The 19,264-nt window shown below is 36.8% G+C and overlaps 4 protein-coding genes across 5 annotated transcripts; 3 read left to right on the forward strand and 1 right to left on the reverse strand.

Annotated features, from left to right (window-relative positions):
• Positions 1–4,342, forward strand: LOC140758177 (uncharacterized). 2 transcript variants are annotated; one of them, XM_073094264.1, is made up of 12 exons: positions 1–208; positions 852–928; positions 1,042–1,117; positions 1,226–1,298; positions 1,379–1,430; positions 1,514–1,575; positions 1,885–1,948; positions 2,248–2,305; positions 2,399–2,485; positions 2,803–2,896; positions 3,828–3,962; positions 4,053–4,342. In XM_073094264.1, exons 1-11 carry the CDS (start codon positions 111–113, stop codon positions 3,918–3,920), a joined length of 834 nt encoding a protein of 277 aa, XP_072950365.1. In that variant the 5' UTR covers positions 1–110; the 3' UTR covers positions 3,921–3,962; positions 4,053–4,342. The 2 variants fall into 2 exon arrangements, with proteins under 2 accessions (XP_072950365.1, XP_072950364.1); XM_073094263.1 differs by having other exon boundaries at positions 3,828–3,957.
• A 303-nt stretch (positions 4,343–4,645) lies between these two features.
• Positions 4,646–5,576, reverse strand: LOC140758178 (tetrapyrrole-binding protein, chloroplastic). The gene has a single exon (XM_073094265.1). It carries the CDS (start codon positions 5,520–5,522, stop codon positions 4,752–4,754), a length of 771 nt encoding a protein of 256 aa, XP_072950366.1. The 5' UTR covers positions 5,523–5,576; the 3' UTR covers positions 4,646–4,751.
• Positions 5,577–10,177: 4,601 nt separating this feature from the next.
• On the forward strand, positions 10,178–13,799 carry LOC140758509 (serine/threonine-protein kinase-like protein CR4). Its single transcript, XM_073094706.1, has 3 exons — positions 10,178–10,387; positions 10,552–10,608; positions 10,684–13,799. Exon 3 carries the CDS (start codon positions 10,804–10,806, stop codon positions 13,507–13,509), a length of 2,706 nt encoding a protein of 901 aa, XP_072950807.1. The 5' UTR covers positions 10,178–10,387; positions 10,552–10,608; positions 10,684–10,803; the 3' UTR covers positions 13,510–13,799.
• Positions 13,800–18,378: 4,579 nt separating this feature from the next.
• Positions 18,379–19,234, forward strand: LOC140758094 (calmodulin-like protein 3). The gene has a single exon (XM_073094122.1). It carries the CDS (start codon positions 18,597–18,599, stop codon positions 19,047–19,049), a length of 453 nt encoding a protein of 150 aa, XP_072950223.1. The 5' UTR covers positions 18,379–18,596; the 3' UTR covers positions 19,050–19,234.
• Positions 19,235–19,264: the final 30 nt, after the last annotated feature.

A 19,264-nucleotide genomic window follows, 5' to 3' on the forward strand; every position in this document is an offset into this window, starting at 1 on the left:
TCCCAATTCCCAAAGAAATCAGGGAGAGAGAGAGAGAGAGTGAACAGCGAGGAAGAGAAGTTCAAATGCCTAATTCCATCGCTTCGGAACCCTAATGAGCTTTATTTGCAATGGTGAAATCTTTCTTCGATCTCGTCTTAGGAAATCTCTATTCGATTCTTGGGATCTTGGCCGCCCTCGGTTTCTCTACCGCGATCTCCGGAACCCGGTAATTATATCCAAAATCTCTCTCATTTCCCCCTCCAAGTTTTGATATTTGACCGATCTACAGCACCTCCTTTTGAAATCACTGATCAGATGATGGTGTTTGGGGCTTGTTAGGTTTTGATCTCGTGGATCGTAAGAGTTACATTCCGTAGCTTTTATTGGTTCTTTGGATTTCTAAGTGCCAGTGACGCCATCATTAAATTCGGTTTATGTTCTTGCAATTATTTAAGATAGTTTTGATTATATTTAAGATTTGTGATAGATATCAAGAAGGTTTTTTTTTTAGTTTCATGAAAATGTGGCAGTTATATTGTTGCTTTATTGAACAATTTGGATGCTTGATGAGGTATAGTAAAGGTAGAAAGAATAAAAGAAATGGAAAACTATCTCAACCAGTAGGGCTGAAGATGAGCTTACTTAGTGCAATACTGAGTGGTTGCATGTCATTAAATTGGATAGCGGAACTGGGTTACAAATTTTCTTTTCCTGTACCTTGTTTGTATCATTTGATTTGCTTGGAATTGTTAGCGTTTTTTGTTTTCCTCCTCTAAGGCTCTAATTGAATCAAATAAATGGCCAGGAGCAGCGTACTTTTGTAATATAAAAAGAATGGTGATGACGTTTAAATTTTAAACTGCCTGTAGGAAGGAGATTGGCTTTCCAGGAAATAGGTTTTGCAAGAATACTGTTCAGGGGCGCTACTTGCTATCAGATGACAATGGTAGTAAACCAACCAAATATGCATAATTTAATCTGAGCTTCTATTCTAATATTCTCTTATCAGAGGTCACTGGATCTATTCTTCTTATTTACTTAACTAAGCGCATTTTGTAGGTTATGTGTGCAGTGCCCTTTCAGTTGATCCATGGTCCCGCTGCTGTCCAGAAGTGGGGGGCCGCTTTTCTTGTCAGTGAGTTTAGTTTTTTTGTTCCATTCAATTTTTTTTTTCCTCAGGGGAGCTATTATTTGGGGTATGTTCATCTGAAATAAATACTAAATTTGGCATTGCATTATCCAGGGGGTGCAACCTCGCCTCACAATGTTGCAATTCATATGAATATTGTGTGTCATGCTGCTTGGACCCATCCAGAGTAAGTTATTCGAGGACTTTGGATTCTTCCGTTGAAAAACTAAATTTGAAGTCATTGTTTGGGCATGGCCTTTGTGACAGACGGATAAAGATCTTGCAGTGAAGATGAAGATAGCTAAACCTGTTACCGCAGGTATCATACTTACGGGACTTGTTTTTTTGTTGAAAAGAGGCCTTTTTTTAGCCAATATGCAAATCTCCCTTGTTTTTCTGCAGGTACTTATGCTAGTGCTTTTGATTTCTGTGCTGGAAGATGCCGCCATAATTCTGCAAGTGTGGTACTTTTCTCTTCCATGAATCTTCTTTCTTCTGTCACCTTAATATTATTGTCTATTTTATTAGCTTTAGAAAATTTCTTTCCTCTTTTATTTCAATGATCTTAGAACTAGTTATTTTGCTTACTTCATACTTTAAGATGTGAAGTTTGTAACACAAGCATTAACACAATTGGGTAAGAAAATAACAAATTTATGGTTGGAAGGCATACATTTGTTTCCTACTTTGTCCATTTTCGCTTACCATTGTGATCATAAGTTCTATGTTCTTCATTGATATTAGTTCTAATAAACACGTGATATATATTTCAGGTTCATGAGAATGCCTATGCTAGCGACTTTCATCACTGCTATAAATTGCGGTTCAATTTTTCAGGTACCTCACTACAATTTAATATCTTTGCTTGGTTTTTTTATCCTGTGATGGAGTACATATCTGTTACTTATCAAGTATACAGACAAAATATACAACTATTTCTTAGATTAATTGAAGTTTGTATCAACATTTAAATCTAAAATTTCCTGGTTTTATATAACTTTGCTTGCATGTATCCTTTTGCTTATATACCTAATCCCTATTGTTTACTCTTCTGCATGAGCAGAAATGCACTCCATTTCCTTTTACTATGTTTGACACTATTTTCTAATAAATGATCTGCACAATTGTCATGTTAGGGTTGATAGAGTCAAATTCTGAAGCTAGATTGGCAGGCATTGACATCCTAGTTGCAAGGTAAGGGCTGTCCTTTTCTTAATTGTATTTGTTATTTGCCAAGTGATGGAAACTTTTGGCAATTGTTTTACAACAACCTTATGTGTAAGATAGGCAGGGGGAATCCTGTAATTCTGTGTGCACAACAAAAGGCCAATCATGTGTTCCTAACAGGCTTTTTCTACTGAACAAATGTGAACTGTAAGTCCATTTCATTTTTTACAAATTTTTAATTGTAATTTTTTAAATTGTTTTTCTGCTGATCTATAATATGGACTTCATTATCAGTAAATGACCAAATAGTTTACTGATAGGAAATATGGATTTCAATTAATTCATATATGCAATTTCTTGTGACAAGTGTGTCTTTCTTCATTGCTTGTATATACCATTTTGGATTTGATGTTTGGTGTAATGACTGATGAGGGTGAGTTATTGTCATGTTTGACTTTTCCCTTCATGATATATCTCGGCAACTATTCCAGTACCATGTAATTAATTAATTTTTTTTAAATCAGTTTGCAGAAACATATGAGCTGCAAGAGTGGTTGCTTTGCGAGCACTGGAGAAGATCAGCCTGCTGAAGTTGTAGATGATGCTCCCAACCATATGGTAAGTTTCCATGTTTCATCTTACTGTGATAGCTTTGTTTGCTCATAAAGCTTTTATTGTTCCCCCACTTTGATCAGAGGTGAAAATTTGATGAGAACCTAAGAAATTAGAAGCAGGAAAGTATTCTCTGTCTGTGTATGTTGCATGTGGAGAAGAACTAAGACGTTCTAAATTGGAATCTTTGTTTTCGCTTCTAAAAAGTACATCCACTAGGATCCAGTCTATGTTGGCTGATGTGGCTGCATATGCTTATAGTTGGCCAGCCGCTTCACATAGGTCCTGCATGCATGAATCTGCACGACGAATTTCCTGTTTAAATATCATCATTCTTCACCCACAGATTCTATTTTAATCAAAATCACAGGGTTTATATACACTAACGGCTTACATTATTCTTTCCAATTTTTCCTATATTATCCTGCTTTTGTATTATGAACTAATTACATAAAACAATTGAAATGCACATGTACCTTTATATGCCCCTGACTTCCAGGCATTTGGCTATTGTGATTCTTTTAGAAGCATATTGCCTTTGACTGAAGAGATTTATCTGTTTATATTGCATGGGTTCGTCTTTCTTATACATCGATCATCTCTAGTTTCAGTTGATAAAGAATAGAAGGTTAATTTGCAGCACATACCAAATGATCTGTTTTAAATATCACCTCAAAATACATGTTGTGGCCAAAGTCCCTGAGCTTGAATTGCTTAAGGACTGGCATACTGGGGGGAAGAGCAGGCTTTAGCTGGATGTTTATTCTTTTCATACCCTGATGCTTCATTTGATGTTTCAAAATTCTGCCTACTCTTGCACTTGACTTTGTTTATTTATGCATACTTCTTTGTATGACTTCTCAAAATTCTGGATAGTTAAAGGACTGCACTAAGCCATGCCTATAAATTTTGATTCTGTTGCTCTCTGGCTCTCCAGAATCCAGGGGCATGCTTATACACACAAATGGAGGACATGCTCACATGTGATGGTTCACATGAATATACCAGGAGACTCTGCCCTTGTGCATGACATCAGCCACAGAACTACAAATTGGGGAATGGTCGATGTAAAGTTATAAATCTTAAATCTCTTCATCTAAAATTTGCTTGATGGTGTTGCAAGTTCTATTATTTGTTCCTAATTTTCTTTCCAACCTGTCAGTGACCAGCATACCTAGAGTTGAAAAAGAGGGTTGGGTTCAGTTTCCTGAACATCCAATTAATCCGCCTGCCACCAAACAAGCTGTAACACCTCCTGGTCACCAGTGGTAGTCATGACTCCCTCCTTTCTCTCTGACCCTAGACCCTAATGTTGCAATTTAGTATCTATTGTACATGAAAACTTATCAAATATTGTTTTCCAGAAGATAGTGTTTGCCAAACATCAATCTTCGATACTTATCATGTTGTAAGATCAGAGGATAATTGCAAGTAATGGGTGTTTTATTTTTATATGTTTGGCTGTCTCATTGCTTCAGTTTACCATCTTAAGAAACCAATCACTGAGGTTGTTTTACCTCGAAATGTGTAGTTGTTCCTAGTTCATCTGCTCATGTAGCTTCGGAACTCATGCAATGTACTTAAATTAGTGTCCACATCCTTGTCCTCTCTCCATTGTCCCATTTAGATGCCTTCATATGCAAAAAGGTGTTTAGATGTCGACAAAAGAATGATCAAACATTTAACCCATCACAACCACAATTTTCCATAGTTTGCATTGAAAAGAAAGAAAGAAAATAAAATAAAAGAAAGAAAGAACACAAAAATAGATTTTTACCAACTTAAATAGTAGAAGGATCAGTTTTGAAGTTGCATTTTTTTTTTCATTATTTTCCTCACAACTCTTCTTGTTGCTAGTAAATTAAAAGGAGTAATCAGTTTTAAAGTTCATGAGTTTTGGCCTTTCCCTTCCCTTCTCCACACTCTTCTGTTCACCACCACTATCACCATTGTCCTCTATCTCTTCTTCTTCTTTATCCTCTTCAAATGCAGGGTGTGTGAGAACGCATGCAAGCAGCTGAGTCCCCCTGAGTGCATTCGTCAATGGAAGGTGCCCCTCAGGTGTGTCATCCTTAAGCTCCCATATGAACTCGCTAGGAAAAGATCTATAATTGTACTGCTCCACCTCACTCTCGAGCTTCTTCATCCACCCCACACGTATGAAGAAGCGTGTGAAGTCCCGCCTCGCCTTCTCCCACAGCCGCCGCTGCACGCTGTACCCGAAGCGGCCGCCGCTGTTGGCCCGCCACAGCCGGTCGATGGCCCGGAGGTCGTCGGCCGAGATGAACTTTACCTCCGAGAAGAAGACGTAGCCGCGCTTCTGGGCCGCGTCGCCTGCGAGGGCAATGAGCAGGCGACGCGTCTCCTCGTCGGCCTGGCGGTAGTCGGCGGAGGAGAGGTGGTGGGCGAGAAGGTCCAAGGAGGTGGTAGAAGTGGTTGGGGTGGTAGAAGTTGTTATAGAAGAAGAAGAGGAGGAGAGGTTGGAGGAGAGCTTGTAGTTGAATCTTTTGGTGGGCTTGAAGAGAAATGAAGTAAAGTCATGAGTGGTAGTGGTAGTGGTAGTGGTAGTGGTGGTGGAGGAGTGGTGGTGGTGGCGGAGAAGGGATTGGTGGAGGGGTTTGAGAGTGGCCATGGAGCGATGGAGAGGGAGAGGGAGAGGAGGGGGTCGGATAAGGAATGGGTGAGCAGCGAGCGAAGAGGTTATGGAGGCAAATGGGTGTTATCTTGTTGTGGGGACGTGGCACTGTGACAAGGGGAAGGGAGGGCTGTGATTGGTGGGCATTGGGTGAGGGGAGATTCTGCTCGACTTGTCTGAAACTGAGTGGTGGTGTGGAATGGCCGAATGGTGCTTAAGATTACTTAGATTGCGTTGTTTTCTGTCACGTAATTATAGTTTAATTATTTTTTTTAAAAACAATCTTTTCTGTCACTGCCCGATAACACATTCAACGGCTTCAATCGCACTTGTTTAGATTCTAAACCTATTTATATATTTTTTTAAGTGCAATCAAAATCATCGAATACATACTATCAAGAATCGGACTTAGAAAATATCACTTCTAGCCTTAGGTAAACCGGATTTAAAATAATAATTTTCTTTTAATAACAATCGATGTTAAATTTCCTATTTTATTTTTATATTTTTCTAAGTAATTTCACTTTATACCCCTCTTTTTTTCACTTTTTTCACTAGAAAATCTATTATCACGTGATTTATCGTGAGAGTAGATTTGTAAATTTTACGCCTTTTATTTTTTAAATGAATAGAAAAAGAAAGAGATTCGTTAACCTAATCTTTTATATCCTATATTTTTACGGGCATTTTTATTTTTTTCACTGTTTTTATTAACGTCGTCTTCAATAATTTAAAGCGTTTATTACTAAAAAGAAATTAAGAGGGTGTGTGTAGAAATAAGTGATCTAAGTGAAATTATCTATAGTATTCAATATTATTTGTTTTCTATAAACGAAAAAACCTTTTCCCTCTCTCTGTTGAGTTAAACTTGAAGGTAGTAAAAATTTCTACTTGGGCTCAATTCAACTTCAAGCCCGGGAGCCCTTTGATGAGGCCAGGCTTGATCTCAACCCAAGGAAAAAAAATTAAGAGGTCCAGACCTATCTGTGTTTGTATGATCTTTCTTATTAGGGTTTATATAGTGAAATTTATGTATTTATATCATGTAACAAAGGGCTCAGTAAGCCTCAGGCCGATGGACCAAGAGAGTCCCGGCCCATCAAGTACAAGACCTGATTAGTATTCGGTGCGATGTAAATGTACCGTCAGATACGTCGCCAACGCATAATTTACACATATCTAACAATTTTAATTGTATCCACTTAAATTCTATCATATACATTTATTCACTTTTACGCATAATTAATATGGCTATGCATATCGAACAACATGATCGTACTGACCTAGTTGGGTCGGCACACACCAAATCTCCATCTGCTATGAGCTCACACAGAATAGTTCTTCAGTATTTCCTACCGTCCAGTCTAAGGGTTTCTTCGCCCTTAAAGTGAGCAAGAAAATTATATCCATTAAGTCCCTTTCTCTCTCTCTCTCTCTCTCACATAGCGACATATATTTCGTGTATTCATAATTAGTCAATGATTGCCCTAACTTAGAAATCGGTGGAATTTTAATTTCAGCTAGGTAGGAGAAAAAATTATATACCCATATAATGAATACCAATTTTGGTCACACATTAAATGGCCTGATAAAGCCACTACTCACTTGAACTAGGTATTTGTTATATTACAAGTAAATAGTAACCATTTATTAGTATGCAGTATATGATAGCAACTACCACTTTAATAGTAAATGGTATTAATGTACAACCCCAGAGAGACCAAGCAACAAAATAAATTTATTATAACTCCCAAAATTGGAAACTCTTTTCATATGGCAAATTTCCCAAATTTAAGTACTCAAAGTCAAACTTCAACTTATATTCATTAATTAATATATTATATTATATTATAGGCACAAAATAAATTTTAATTTTGTTAAATATTTAATTTAATTTTATTAAATGTAGATCATGTTTGATTTTTTTTTTTAATTTTATTTGTTTGTTATGCGGTTTTGAAAAGGCTTAGCTCGAGTTAGCTCGAGCTCAAAGTCGGCTCAAATTAGATTCAAATTGAATTCAATTAATTCAAGCTTAATAATTCAAGTTATGCTCAAAATTAATTGATTAAATACCTGTTTGTGTATTTGACTTTTTAATTTGTAATAATATATAAAAATTATTATCAACTATACGAAATATATACACTCAAAATTATATACTAATAATATTTAGTTCATATCTTTATATATTAATAATTTAGTGCTTCAAATTCCAAGAGAAGGATGGTTCTCTCATGTGCATTACTTTGTCCTCGTTCTAATTATTATTTAAACAAAGCATAACTACATCCAGACCCTCGAACTATTAACTATTTTTATATAGAGCCTCTTGTCTATTTTTATATTTTGTGATTCAATATTTTTCTTTAACAATATCGGAGGACTTCTGAGAGATATTAAATATTTGAATGGGTCAAACCATCATAAAGAAATAAATAAGCTATAGTTCAAGAGCCTAAATATAATTAACCTTTTAAACAAAGAGGCTAATTATGGACTAAGATTTGCACGAATTTTCATAATCCTTATCCATATCATAGTCATTTATTCAACCTAGTGTCAAAATCTAGTCTATTTCTCCTTAAATTCTAAAATTAAATGCATATCCTTACTAATTGTATATTAATTTATTCGAGTAATATTAGGGGTGAAAATGGATCAGATTAACTCCGATCCGACCCGCTATCCGACCCAATTTGGATCAGATTCGGATAGAAAATTTCTATCCGATTCAGATACGGATAGAGTTTAAATCAGATACAGATTCGGATACTGGTCGGATATATTTTTCGGATTCGGATACGGATATCGGATATTCGTTTACCCGCATATTTTTTTGAATGATTTACGGTTTTCAATTTGCTTATTTAAATAGTAAATATTAATATTGTTACTAATAATACATTATATATTATTTATAGAGACTAATTTCTCTAATTTTACATATTTGACATAAAAAAATTATTTGTTATAAAACTCTTAATATTTTTATGTTAATTATATCTAAATAAAATATTATAATTCTTTTAAATTTAATCAATATATCCGATCCTCTATCCGAAAATTATACGTATCCGTTTAGTTAGGATATTGTTTTAAATTTTGATATCCTCCGATATCCGAATCCGTATCCGGACTAAAAGTATGGATCCAAATATGGGTTCAACACTATCCGATCAGTATCCGATCCGTTTTCACCCTAAGTAATATAGATTGGCTACTACTTTATCATTTTGGTAAATCTGGTGGCTTGTAAATAATAAAACAATATAGGGGTCAAACTGCAAAACTATAAGAAAACAGAATATTAAAAAAACTACTTAATTAACTCATTATCTCTAGGATATATGGTAGAAAACTCGACCAATTCTATGTATATTTAAGAGTTAATTATATTATAGCCTATTTTTACAGTTACCCCCTTGTTTCTTTTTTTATAACACTTTAACCTGACAATCTTACTCTTAAATTCTGTCTCTTTTTTTATTTTTATTTTTTACAGCTTACGAAAATATCACAAAAAGTAAATAAGAAAATTTATATAAAAATGGGCAGTAGTTTTACACTTAAGTACCTAAGTTTAATTATTTCTATATAAATTAAAGCCTCGGAAGAGTTGCACTTTTCCTGAAAACCTCGTGAGGGGTGTAATAATAAAATTTCCATCTTCAAAGTCACAGGAAGTGGCAAGAGTGAGTAGAAAGCAAGCAAGGACAACTGTAAAAAAACAGTTCATCACCTTTAGGACTTTTAAGAAGTCACTTCCCATTAAAAAGAATTTATGATTTAATACCAACATGTTTCATAATTGAGAAAATTATAAAATGATGTCAATTTTTCCTTTCTTTTTTTAAATAAAACAAGGACTTACTTCGCAAATAATGAAAACAGGGGGCTTTATTTGTAAATTTGAAATTCCAATATCTTTCTCAGTACTTATATATTTTTTAAAATATCTTTCTGTCAACTTTGGTTAATAAAAAAAATAGAGGGTGTGGGATGTAATTTGCATCATTACTCTTCCAATACTTTGGGCCTTTTTATAAATAGAGAAGAAGAATAATTACGGTTGTAATGCATCAAACTTAGTGTCCAGATTAATATTTTGAGACAACTTTATCTTTTATCTAGTGATGATGTGGTATATACTCTATGACTCCATAAATGCATACAGTTCATCCTGCCAAGCTACTCCAGTTGGCTAGCCATTACAAATTTTCCAACAATCTTTATGGACCCAAACAATTTATTAGGGTTTTATTTGCAAATTACTGCAAGTATTTTTTTTGAAGTATAAAGGCTATATCTTTGACCAAAAATAAAAAGAAATCTTCTATACATTACTATCTCATTTTGAGAGATTGGTGATATGAACTAGTTTACTTGTAAATAAATTTTATTATTATTTTTTTAAAGAAAGAAAGTAGCATGGTTTGGTGAAGTGATTCAGGGAGACTGGGAGGGAAAGGGAGAGATGGAGAAAGGAAGAATTAAAAAAGAAAAGGATGAAAAAGAAGGGGAAGAAAAGGAAAGGTGCAGCAATCTTGCAGAGGAATTCGAATTGATGGACAAGTGTGCAGAGATCCAGGCATGGAAACATAGAGCATTTATTTCTCATTAATGATCCCCACCTACACATGCCTACTACCAGAAACTCAAATTTAATGCCATTGAAGACCTCCCCATCTCTCTCGCTCTGCCCTTCTATTCTCTCTCTCTCTCTCTCTGTATCCTTGTACCAGTCTTCCACCCTCTCTGCTCTCCTACCAAGGGCCCTAGACCATGTAACCTTGGCAAGTTAGTCATTATGCTGCAATGGGAATGGAGTTGAACTTTGAAAAGACTCTGTTTTGAAGCAGGTAACAAGAAGTCTATCATTTTAGCATCTGCTGTGTGTTTTTTTGGTAATTGGGTATTCGATCAAATGCGCCAAAAGTGCCTCTTTTTTCTTCTCTTTGTGGTGAAAAAAAGTTTTGATTTTGGAGTGCTTACCATATTTGAATTACGCATTCCACTATTCCAGGTTTTTTTAAGGTGCATTTCTCTAGGAAAGAGAGAGGGAAGGGCTTGGAGATGGGCGGTGAGTTCTTTTATATTTTCTTACTAACTTCTTCTTTTAACTAGACTTGATGCCCTTCTTCTATTATCTCTGTAGGAGGGTTCTTATCATGTTTCACCATTTGAGTTTTGGGGTAATTGAGTAGTAGAATTTCTCTTCTGAAATGGGTCGGGAAGAATTAATTTAGTCGAGCTTGTACTACTCTGGATCGTGAACATGAACACCAAAAGGCATGACGAGTCCGTCTTCATTCAAGTTGCATTCTTGGTGCTAATTTCTTGTGCTCTTGGAGTTGGTGTCTTAGGACTTGGGTCCATGTCTTCCATTGCTGTCTCATATGGAGAGAATGGCCCAGTCTTCTGTGGTTTGAACTCAGATGGGTCTCATCTTGTCACTTGCTTTGGGGCAGATGCTTCCATTGTCTATGGTGCTCCTTTCAGACTCCCCCTCTTGGGTCTTACAGCAGGTGATGGCTTTGTTTGTGGGCTCCTCTTGGATACAAGCCAACCTTACTGTTGGGGTAGCAACATCTATGTAAAGATGGGTGTGCCTCAGCCCATGGTGGAAGGCGCCAAGTATTCCGAAGTCAGTGCCGGCGATGACCACCTCTGTGCCCTAAGAATTCCGACCAAAGGAACCCATAGAGGCGTTTCGTTGATCGATTGCTGGGGCTATAACATGACCGGCAACCACATTTTCGCCGGAGGGATTTCAGCCATCTCAGCCGGCTCGGTATTTAACTGCGGGTTGTTCTCCCGTAACCAAACGGCATTTTGTTGGGGGGACGAGACTGGGAGCGGTGTGATCGACTTGACGCCGAGGAGTATGAGGTTTCAATCCATTTCGGCCGGTGGGTTTCATGTCTGCGGGACGTTAGAGAATGCTCAGGTCTTTTGTTGGGGTAAGAGCTTGGAGACGAGGCAGTCTTCTTCAGGTATATTAGGCCAGGGGAATGTGAATATTGTACCCATGGATCCTATGGTTTCTGTCGTTGGGGGCAGGTTTCATGCTTGTGGAATAAAGAGTGTTGATCACCAAGTGGTTTGCTGGGGATTTACTCTTCGAAACAGTGTACCTCCTCCCAAGCAGTCAAAGATGTATGAGATTTCAGCCGGTGACTACTTCACCTGTGGTGTCCTCGCAGGGACATCCCTTCGGCCACTCTGCTGGGGCACAGGAGGTCCTTGGTCGATACCAATGGCGGTCTCTCCTGGAATTTGCGCTTCAAATCCTTGCGGCCCTGGTTATTATGAGTTCAGGCATCTAAGCTTGGGAAGTAAGATTTGCAAGCCTGCGAATTCTAGAGTATGCTTGCCATGCAGTACTGGTTGCCCCGAAGGAAGTTATGAGTCCTTGCCTTGCAATTTGACGGCGGATCGCCTGTGTGAGTTCAATTGTTCCAGCTGTGCCTCGGAGGAGTGCACGTCCTCCTGCTTGTCTCAGAAGAAATCAAAGAACCGGAAATTCTTCTCTCTTCAAATGCCTATCTTTGTTGCAGAGATCGTCTTTGCGGTTGTCTTGGTGAGCTCTGTGTCTGTGGTTGCTTTTCTTTATGTTCGATATAAGCTTCACAACTGTAAATGCTCAGATTCTGAACTCAAAATGACAAAGAACCGAGTATACTCTTTCCACAAGGAGTCTATGAAAGTCCGGCCCGATATGGAGGACCTCAAGATTAGAAGGGCTCAAATGTTCACTTACGAAGAGCTGGAGAAGGCGACGGGAGGCTTTTGCGAGGAATCACAAGTAGGAAAAGGTAGTTTCTCATGTGTTTTTAAAGGGATCTTGAAAGATGGAACTCTGGTAGCAGTTAAGCGGGCTATAAAAGTATCTGACATGAAGAAGACCTCTAAGGAATTCCACACGGAACTTGATCTGCTCTCAAGACTAAACCATGCCCATCTGCTCAACCTACTTGGTTACTGCGAAGAAGGTGGCGAGAGACTTTTGGTGTACGAGTTCATGGCTCATGGTTCCTTGCATCAGCACCTTCATGGCAAAGATTCATGTTTGCGGGAGCAATTAGACTGGGTCAGAAGGGTGACCATTGCAGTCCAGGCTGCTCGCGGCATAGAGTACTTGCATGGATATGCTTGCCCACCAGTTATTCACAGAGACATCAAGTCATCAAACATTCTAATTGACGAAGAACATAATGCCCGTGTTGCCGATTTTGGCCTCTCTTTATTGGGCCCTGCTGACAGTAGTTCCCCGTTATCTGAACTCCCTGCGGGAACTCTTGGATACCTGGATCCTGAGTACTACCGACTTCACTACTTGACGACAAAATCTGATGTCTACAGCTTTGGAGTTCTCCTGTTAGAAATTTTGAGTGGTAGGAGAGCAATAGATATGCAGTTTGAAGAAGGAAATATTGTAGAATGGGCAGTTCCACTAATCAAAGCAGGTGACATCTCCACAGTCTTAGACCCAGTACTCAAACCTCCTGCTGACCTTGAGGCCCTTAAGAAGATTGCCGCCATAGCATGTAAGTGTGTGAGAATGAGGGGAAAAGATAGGCCTTCAATGGATAAGGTGACGACTGCCTTAGAGAGAGCTCTTGCCCTACTGATGGGAAGTCCGAGTAATGAGCAACCGATATTACCTACAGAGGTCGTTCTGGGGAGCAGTAGGATGCATAAGAAGGCCTCACAGAGATCATCCAATCAGTCATGTTCTGAGAATGATTTGGTTGATGGAGATGACCAGCGAATAGAGTATCGGGCTCCTTCATGGATAACATTTCCAAGTGTGACTTCATCGCAAAGGAGGAAGTCATCAGTCTCAGAGGCCGACATGGATGCAAAGAATTCCGATGGGAGGAATGTGGGAAGCAGCGCGGGGGACGGTTTGAGGTGCTTGGAGGAAGAGATTGGACCTGCGTCGCCGCAAGAAGATCTATTCTTGCAACACAACTTTTAGCAGCTTGGCAATGTCTGAAATATTCGAGCTGTAAGTATCAATTTTTTTTTCCCCTTTCTTTCTTCTTCACTTGACTGTTTTCGAATCAATATCATGTTCTGGTTTTTTAGCCCTAGAGATGATATGAGTTCATCATGGCTTCTGAATGTACTTAGTAATATGGGAATTAAAAAGCTAAAGTGATTCTCTTGATCTGCACTTGGTGCAACTTCTGAATCAAGATCAATCTGTTACTCCTGTAAACACTCTCATTCAAGAAAACCACTTTGGAAGGCATCATTTGTTTTGCTTCTGCAGAGCAACTGCTTTTAATTTCTGACAGATTTTGCTGCAGCTGTAATCAAATGCCAAGCATGTGTATCTCCTCTATCTAATCTCTCCTTTTTCTTGAATCTCAACTGATGGAAGCCACAAACGCATAAGGTCTAAGATTAAATCATTCTTGCTTGCATATTAAATGTCCTCAATTCATGCAATCATTGGTGAATAGCAAGCAGAGATCAGCCCTTTGTGGTTGCTTTCTTTGTATTTTCTCATATATTAATCTTTCTTTGCACATTTACTCACAAAAACTACTTCAATTTTATGTCAGAAATTTCCGAATGATTCTTATACCAGAAGTGAAATATACATTGAAGATTTCTCTATTACTGACAAACCTGATAATCAAAATTCCTGCAATTCTTCTAGCAGTCAATCTAAACTTGTTCTTATTTTTCCGTAATAAATAGATAAAAGGGAGCAGAATGGTACAATAGAAACAATAAAAGGTTAGCAGGGTTATCATTGCAGTTCTTGAGCTATAGTTTGAAACTTCTAATAGATGATCATTAGACCCAAGAGGGAGAAACTTTGAAGGAAAGGAGCTGCGATAGTTTCCATTCTTGATCCATGATGGGTAGGGGTGAAAACGGATCGGATACGGATCGGATAGTGTTCAACCCATATCCGGATCCGTATTTTTAGTTCAGATACGGATTCGGATACGGATATTGGACGGATAGCAAAATTTAAAATCATATTCTAACTAAACGGATACGGATAATTTTCGGATAAAGAATCGGATCTTAAACGGATATTAATTAAAATTAAAATAATTATAATATTTTATTTAAATATAATTAACATAAAATTATTAAGAGTTTTATAACAAATAATTTTTTTGTATGTCAAATATATAAAATTAGAGAAATTAATCTCTATAAATAATATATAATGTATTATTAGTAATAATATTAATACTTACTATTTAAATAAGCAAACTAAAAACTGTAAATCATTTAAAAAAATATGCGGGTAAACGGATATCCGATATCCGTATCCGAATCCGAAAAATTTATCCGACCCGTATCCGAATCCGTATCCGAATTTTTTTCAAAAATTCTATCCGTATCCGAGTCGGATAGAAATTTTTTATCCAAATCCGATCCGAGTCGGGTCGGATAGCGGGTCGGGTCGGAGTTAATCCGTCCCGTTTTCACCCCTAATGATGGGTCTCTTTCTGAAAGAATGAATCTTTGCTTTAAGAAATGAGACACTTGAAAGGTGGAAGTAATAATAGAGGATGGGTTTAACTACACTTAGGCCAGTAAACTATTGCTCATCTTTCTTCTATTTATTTTTTTTTTGGCAAATACTCCGATACCTTTCTAAAATTTATAATTTTAATTATCTTAATTTAACGCTTATAATAGTTAGTATTCGTACCTAATATCGATTCTAAAACCACATTACGTAAAAAAAAAAATTAGATATATTAATTGTTTATCTAACCGTTGGGTTACACGTCTTAGATATAATTATAAATTAATAATATGAGTTATTATTTAATATTAAATATTAAAAAGTAATGTACAAAGTAATATATTTAAAAATAAATAATCATCTATTAAAATGGAAATATCTTTTAATTTTGCTTGTATTTTTATTATACTCTTAAGGATTTTAACCGTTAGATTTTCATCTGATTGATAATTTAGATTTCTCAGCTATCTAATATTTCTAATCTTATCCACCTCATAATAATGTAGACCAAAAAAAAATGTTAAATAATTATTTTATTCTTAAATTCTCTATATTCTTTTAACTAAATAAGAGTAAATGGGAACATAAAGCATTCAAAATTGATCGTATGGCAGTTAGGTGATAGTTTGTAAGGGAAGCATTTTTACAAATCAAATCTTATATTTAATTATTTATGATTCATAATCCGTCTTACAGTATTTTGTAATTCAACTCTTTTAGTTTATAATTCTTATTTAATAATCTGATATTATTTTGACTAAGATCAAATTACTAAAATATCTCTTATATTTCCTCTCATTTCTATATTCCTCCATCTTTCCTACCTACTTTCTCCACCGTCACTATTGCCGTCGCAACCACATCGCCACCACCTTTCCTACCCTTCCCTGTCCTCCTCCTTTTCTTCTTCTTCTTTGGGAAGGAGAAAAGGACGAAGAAGATAGGAATAATTTAGATATTTATAAATTATTTTGTATATTACAACATAATATTCTTTTTAATACCATCTAAGTAAACCCAGTGCATTAAATGTAAAATAATAGGTCTAGTTACAAAATCCTCAAAGACGGAATATAAATCACAAAATAAGTAAAATATAAAGTGTAATTGTAAAAATCTCAAAAATATATAATTTGTACCCTAGTAGTTAAGCCAAAATTTAAGGTGTTTTGGTGAACTTCTATTTATGTCACATAATTATCTTAAAATAGGAAGTCCAAGATGCCCTTTTGTTTTGCAACAATTAACTAGAGAAGCAAAAAAAAATTTAATTATTTTTTGTTTAATGCTTATTTCAAAACAGGAGAATATAAAGAGTAAAATAATCAAATATTTAACAATTTTAACCAAAAAAAAATATTAAAAAATATAACGATTGTGGTATCTCTCACCTTTATGACGACATTAGATGAAAAAAATATTAAATAATTATTTTAGCATCAACTTGTGGAAGAGTAAATCGATTAGCATCCAAAATTAGACCTAATAATTTCAAAATTAAAATTAAAATTAAATTTGTTTTTAAAGAGTTGCCATCACGACACGCAAGTTTTTGTTAGCCCTACTTATTGGATTGCATGTCAGAAGATGACGGGCTTTGCACGCATTTTAAAGCGCAGTCAAATTTGCATGCTTCTAGGTTTCCAATTGGATTGGATTTTTTTTTTCTTTTTCTTTTTGTTCATGTGTACATATTTGCTGTCTTGATTCATAATATCTGAACCATTAATTATTAAATTAGGATCACTTTAGATTTTCTTTTTTTAATCTGAATAAATTCAATTTGTGTTTCTTTATAACTATATCTACCTGAGTGGGATTCAAGTTTTGAATTGGGTAATCTTAGATAATCCAAATTATATTAGGTGTGATCTCTTTCTAAATTTTTTTGATTAACATCCCATCTCTAAGTTAACATAAACTAAACCAACCTTTAACAAAACAGTATTTAAAGAAAAATTTTCTCTTAAAATATGCTAAATTTATCTTCTAAAATGTTTGATAATGCTGTCATTTTCTGTCCCTCGAACTTCAACAATACTCTAAAATATCATGGTCAACATCCAAATTTCTCCAAAAATATTTTCTCAAGAATACTTTAGATTGCACTAGCTTTAGTTTTACTAAGATTCGGTCGCATGCTTTTCTCCTCACTGACTGTTTTCTAATGTCGGGGCATTTTTTCTCCCCTCTCCTAGCTCTTCTCTTTTCCTTTATTTTTCTCTTTCTCTAACCTCCTATATCTTTTACGTGGTCCTCGGGTTTCTTAATATGCAAGACTCCTTCCCTTTCTTCTTTCTTGTTTGGCTAACTTATTCTGTGCCGAGAGCTCCAACCACATCATACCTCCTCTTTCGCTAATGCGTCTTTGCTTCGCTAACTCATCATATTGCTCCTTCCATCACTAGATTATCTCTTGCTTCTTCTCCTGACGCCCATGCAGTCTCTCTCATAGATTCGTCACCTTTGTCGCATCGTTACTACCCTCAGCCTCTCTATTGTCCCTTGATTATGGCAATGGTTTTTGGAGGCAGCGGATGCTCTCTCTGTATTGTTGTGCCATTATCACTTTCCCTCGTTGTCATAACTTTTGTCTAGCACAATTGCAACCATGTTTGACGGTGCCTTGATCAAATTAGTTGTTGATACATCTTTATTTAGATATTTCTCTCTCATCATATATATATATATATTATCATGTTGTTAGTTCTATTAACTAAATTTAACCCGACTACTAAATTAACTTGACTAAAAATATTATCAAAATGCCTTAACCAACCCAAAATATCTTTTATCTCAAAGATGAGTCTACCAAAACCTAAGATACCCTTACGAAAATATTTTACCCAAGCTAAGAGACTAGATGAGAAAGAACTCTAATTTTTGGGGGATCCAAGTTGATCTCTCTTACTCTTAGATTTTAAGTTTGGAGGAAAAAGAATAAAATTTATACCAATCATTTCTAGTAGAGTTGGTAAGCACATTCTCTATGACCAAGACTAGGCAGCTTACTATATAGGTTGGCTCTTTATCGTTCCTATATCTAACCTTTGAGCTCATAAATAATTAAAAAAATAAAATAAAATCTATTAAGCCCTTAAAATAGAGTGCTTGATATGCGTGTTAAAATACAAATTCCTTTTAAAAAGAAAAAGAGAAAGAAAACCCTAAACTAAAAAATAGGGTGGTTGGTTGGTTGGTTCATCACCCATCATCATATTTCATCCACGTGTCAATCGGATCTCACCATCCGCAGCAAATTCCAACGGCCCAAATCCGCGTCCAACGGTCGGTGGAAACTTTATTAAAAGGCAATCTTCGGCTCTACGCGCTTCCTTCCCTTTCCCCCCCACCCCACCCCACCCCACGACGTGACAAAAGAGCAATTCCGGAAAGAAGACGAGAACGTCTCTTCCTCCCGACCACTAAAAATTCTCCCCACCGCCCTAATTATCGTCGTCACGTTCCTTCTCCTCCTAATCTTTTTTTAATTTTTATTTTAAATTTTTCATTTTGGGGCCTTGTTCCCTTCCTGATCTTCTCCAATTCTGGCGAACTCGGAGATGGATCCGACGGAGTTGAAGCGGGTCTTCCAGATGTTCGACCGCAACGGCGACGGGCGGATCACGAAGAAGGAGTTGGGCGATTCGCTGGAGAAATTAGGGATCGACATCCCGGAGAAGGAGCTCATGGCGATGATCGACAAGATCGACGTGAACGGCGACGGGTGCATCGACATCGACGAGTTCGGGTCGCTGTACCAGACCATCATGGACGAGAGGGACGAGGAGGAGGACATGCGGGAGGCGTTCAACGTGTTCGACCAGAACGGCGACGGGTTCATCACCGTCGAGGAGCTGCGCTCGGTGCTCGCGTCCCTGGGCCTGAAGCAAGGCAGGACCGTCGAGGATTGCCGGAGGATGATACACAAGGTGGACAAGGACGGCGACGGGATGGTCAATTTCAAGGAGTTTAAGCAGATGATGAGAGGTGGAGGATTCGCCGCACTCGGATAACAACAATTCATTACAACAGAAAGAGAACAAAAAAAAAAAAAAAGGCTTTCTTGCAGGAGATGTAGATATTGGTGAGAGAGAGAGAGAGGGAGGGGGAGGTTGGTGTTAATCTGGAGAGTGGTGAAGAACTCCAATTATATACATTCTGTGTGCTTTATATAGTTTTGGATTTTTATTGGATTGCATTCATGTTGTTCTTCTCTTTCTTTTCTTTG

This window comes from Typha angustifolia, chromosome 3, assembly GCF_048772165.1.
Source record: "Typha angustifolia cultivar Huaian chromosome 3, ASM4877216v1, whole genome shotgun sequence".
Lineage (NCBI taxonomy): Eukaryota > Viridiplantae > Streptophyta > Magnoliopsida > Poales > Typhaceae > Typha > Typha angustifolia.

Excerpts from the sequence above, each read along its gene's own strand:
- LOC140758178 (XM_073094265.1), bottom strand. The coding sequence starts at position 5,522 with ATGGCCACTCTCAAACCCCTCCACCAATCCCTTCTCCGCCACCACCAC.
- LOC140758177 (XM_073094264.1), top strand. The coding sequence starts at position 111 with ATGGTGAAATCTTTCTTCGATCTCGTCTTAGGAAATCTCTATTCGATT. Across the intron at positions 1,299-1,378 it reads GCTGCTTGGACCCATCCAGA|ACGGATAAAGATCTTGCAGT; the intron begins GTAAGTTATTCG and ends CCTTTGTGACAG. Across the intron at positions 2,486-2,802 it reads CTACTGAACAAATGTGAACT|TTTGCAGAAACATATGAGCT; the intron begins GTAAGTCCATTT and ends TTTTTAAATCAG.
- LOC140758509 (XM_073094706.1), top strand. The coding sequence starts at position 10,804 with ATGAACACCAAAAGGCATGACGAGTCCGTCTTCATTCAAGTTGCATTC.
- LOC140758094 (XM_073094122.1), top strand. The coding sequence starts at position 18,597 with ATGGATCCGACGGAGTTGAAGCGGGTCTTCCAGATGTTCGACCGCAAC.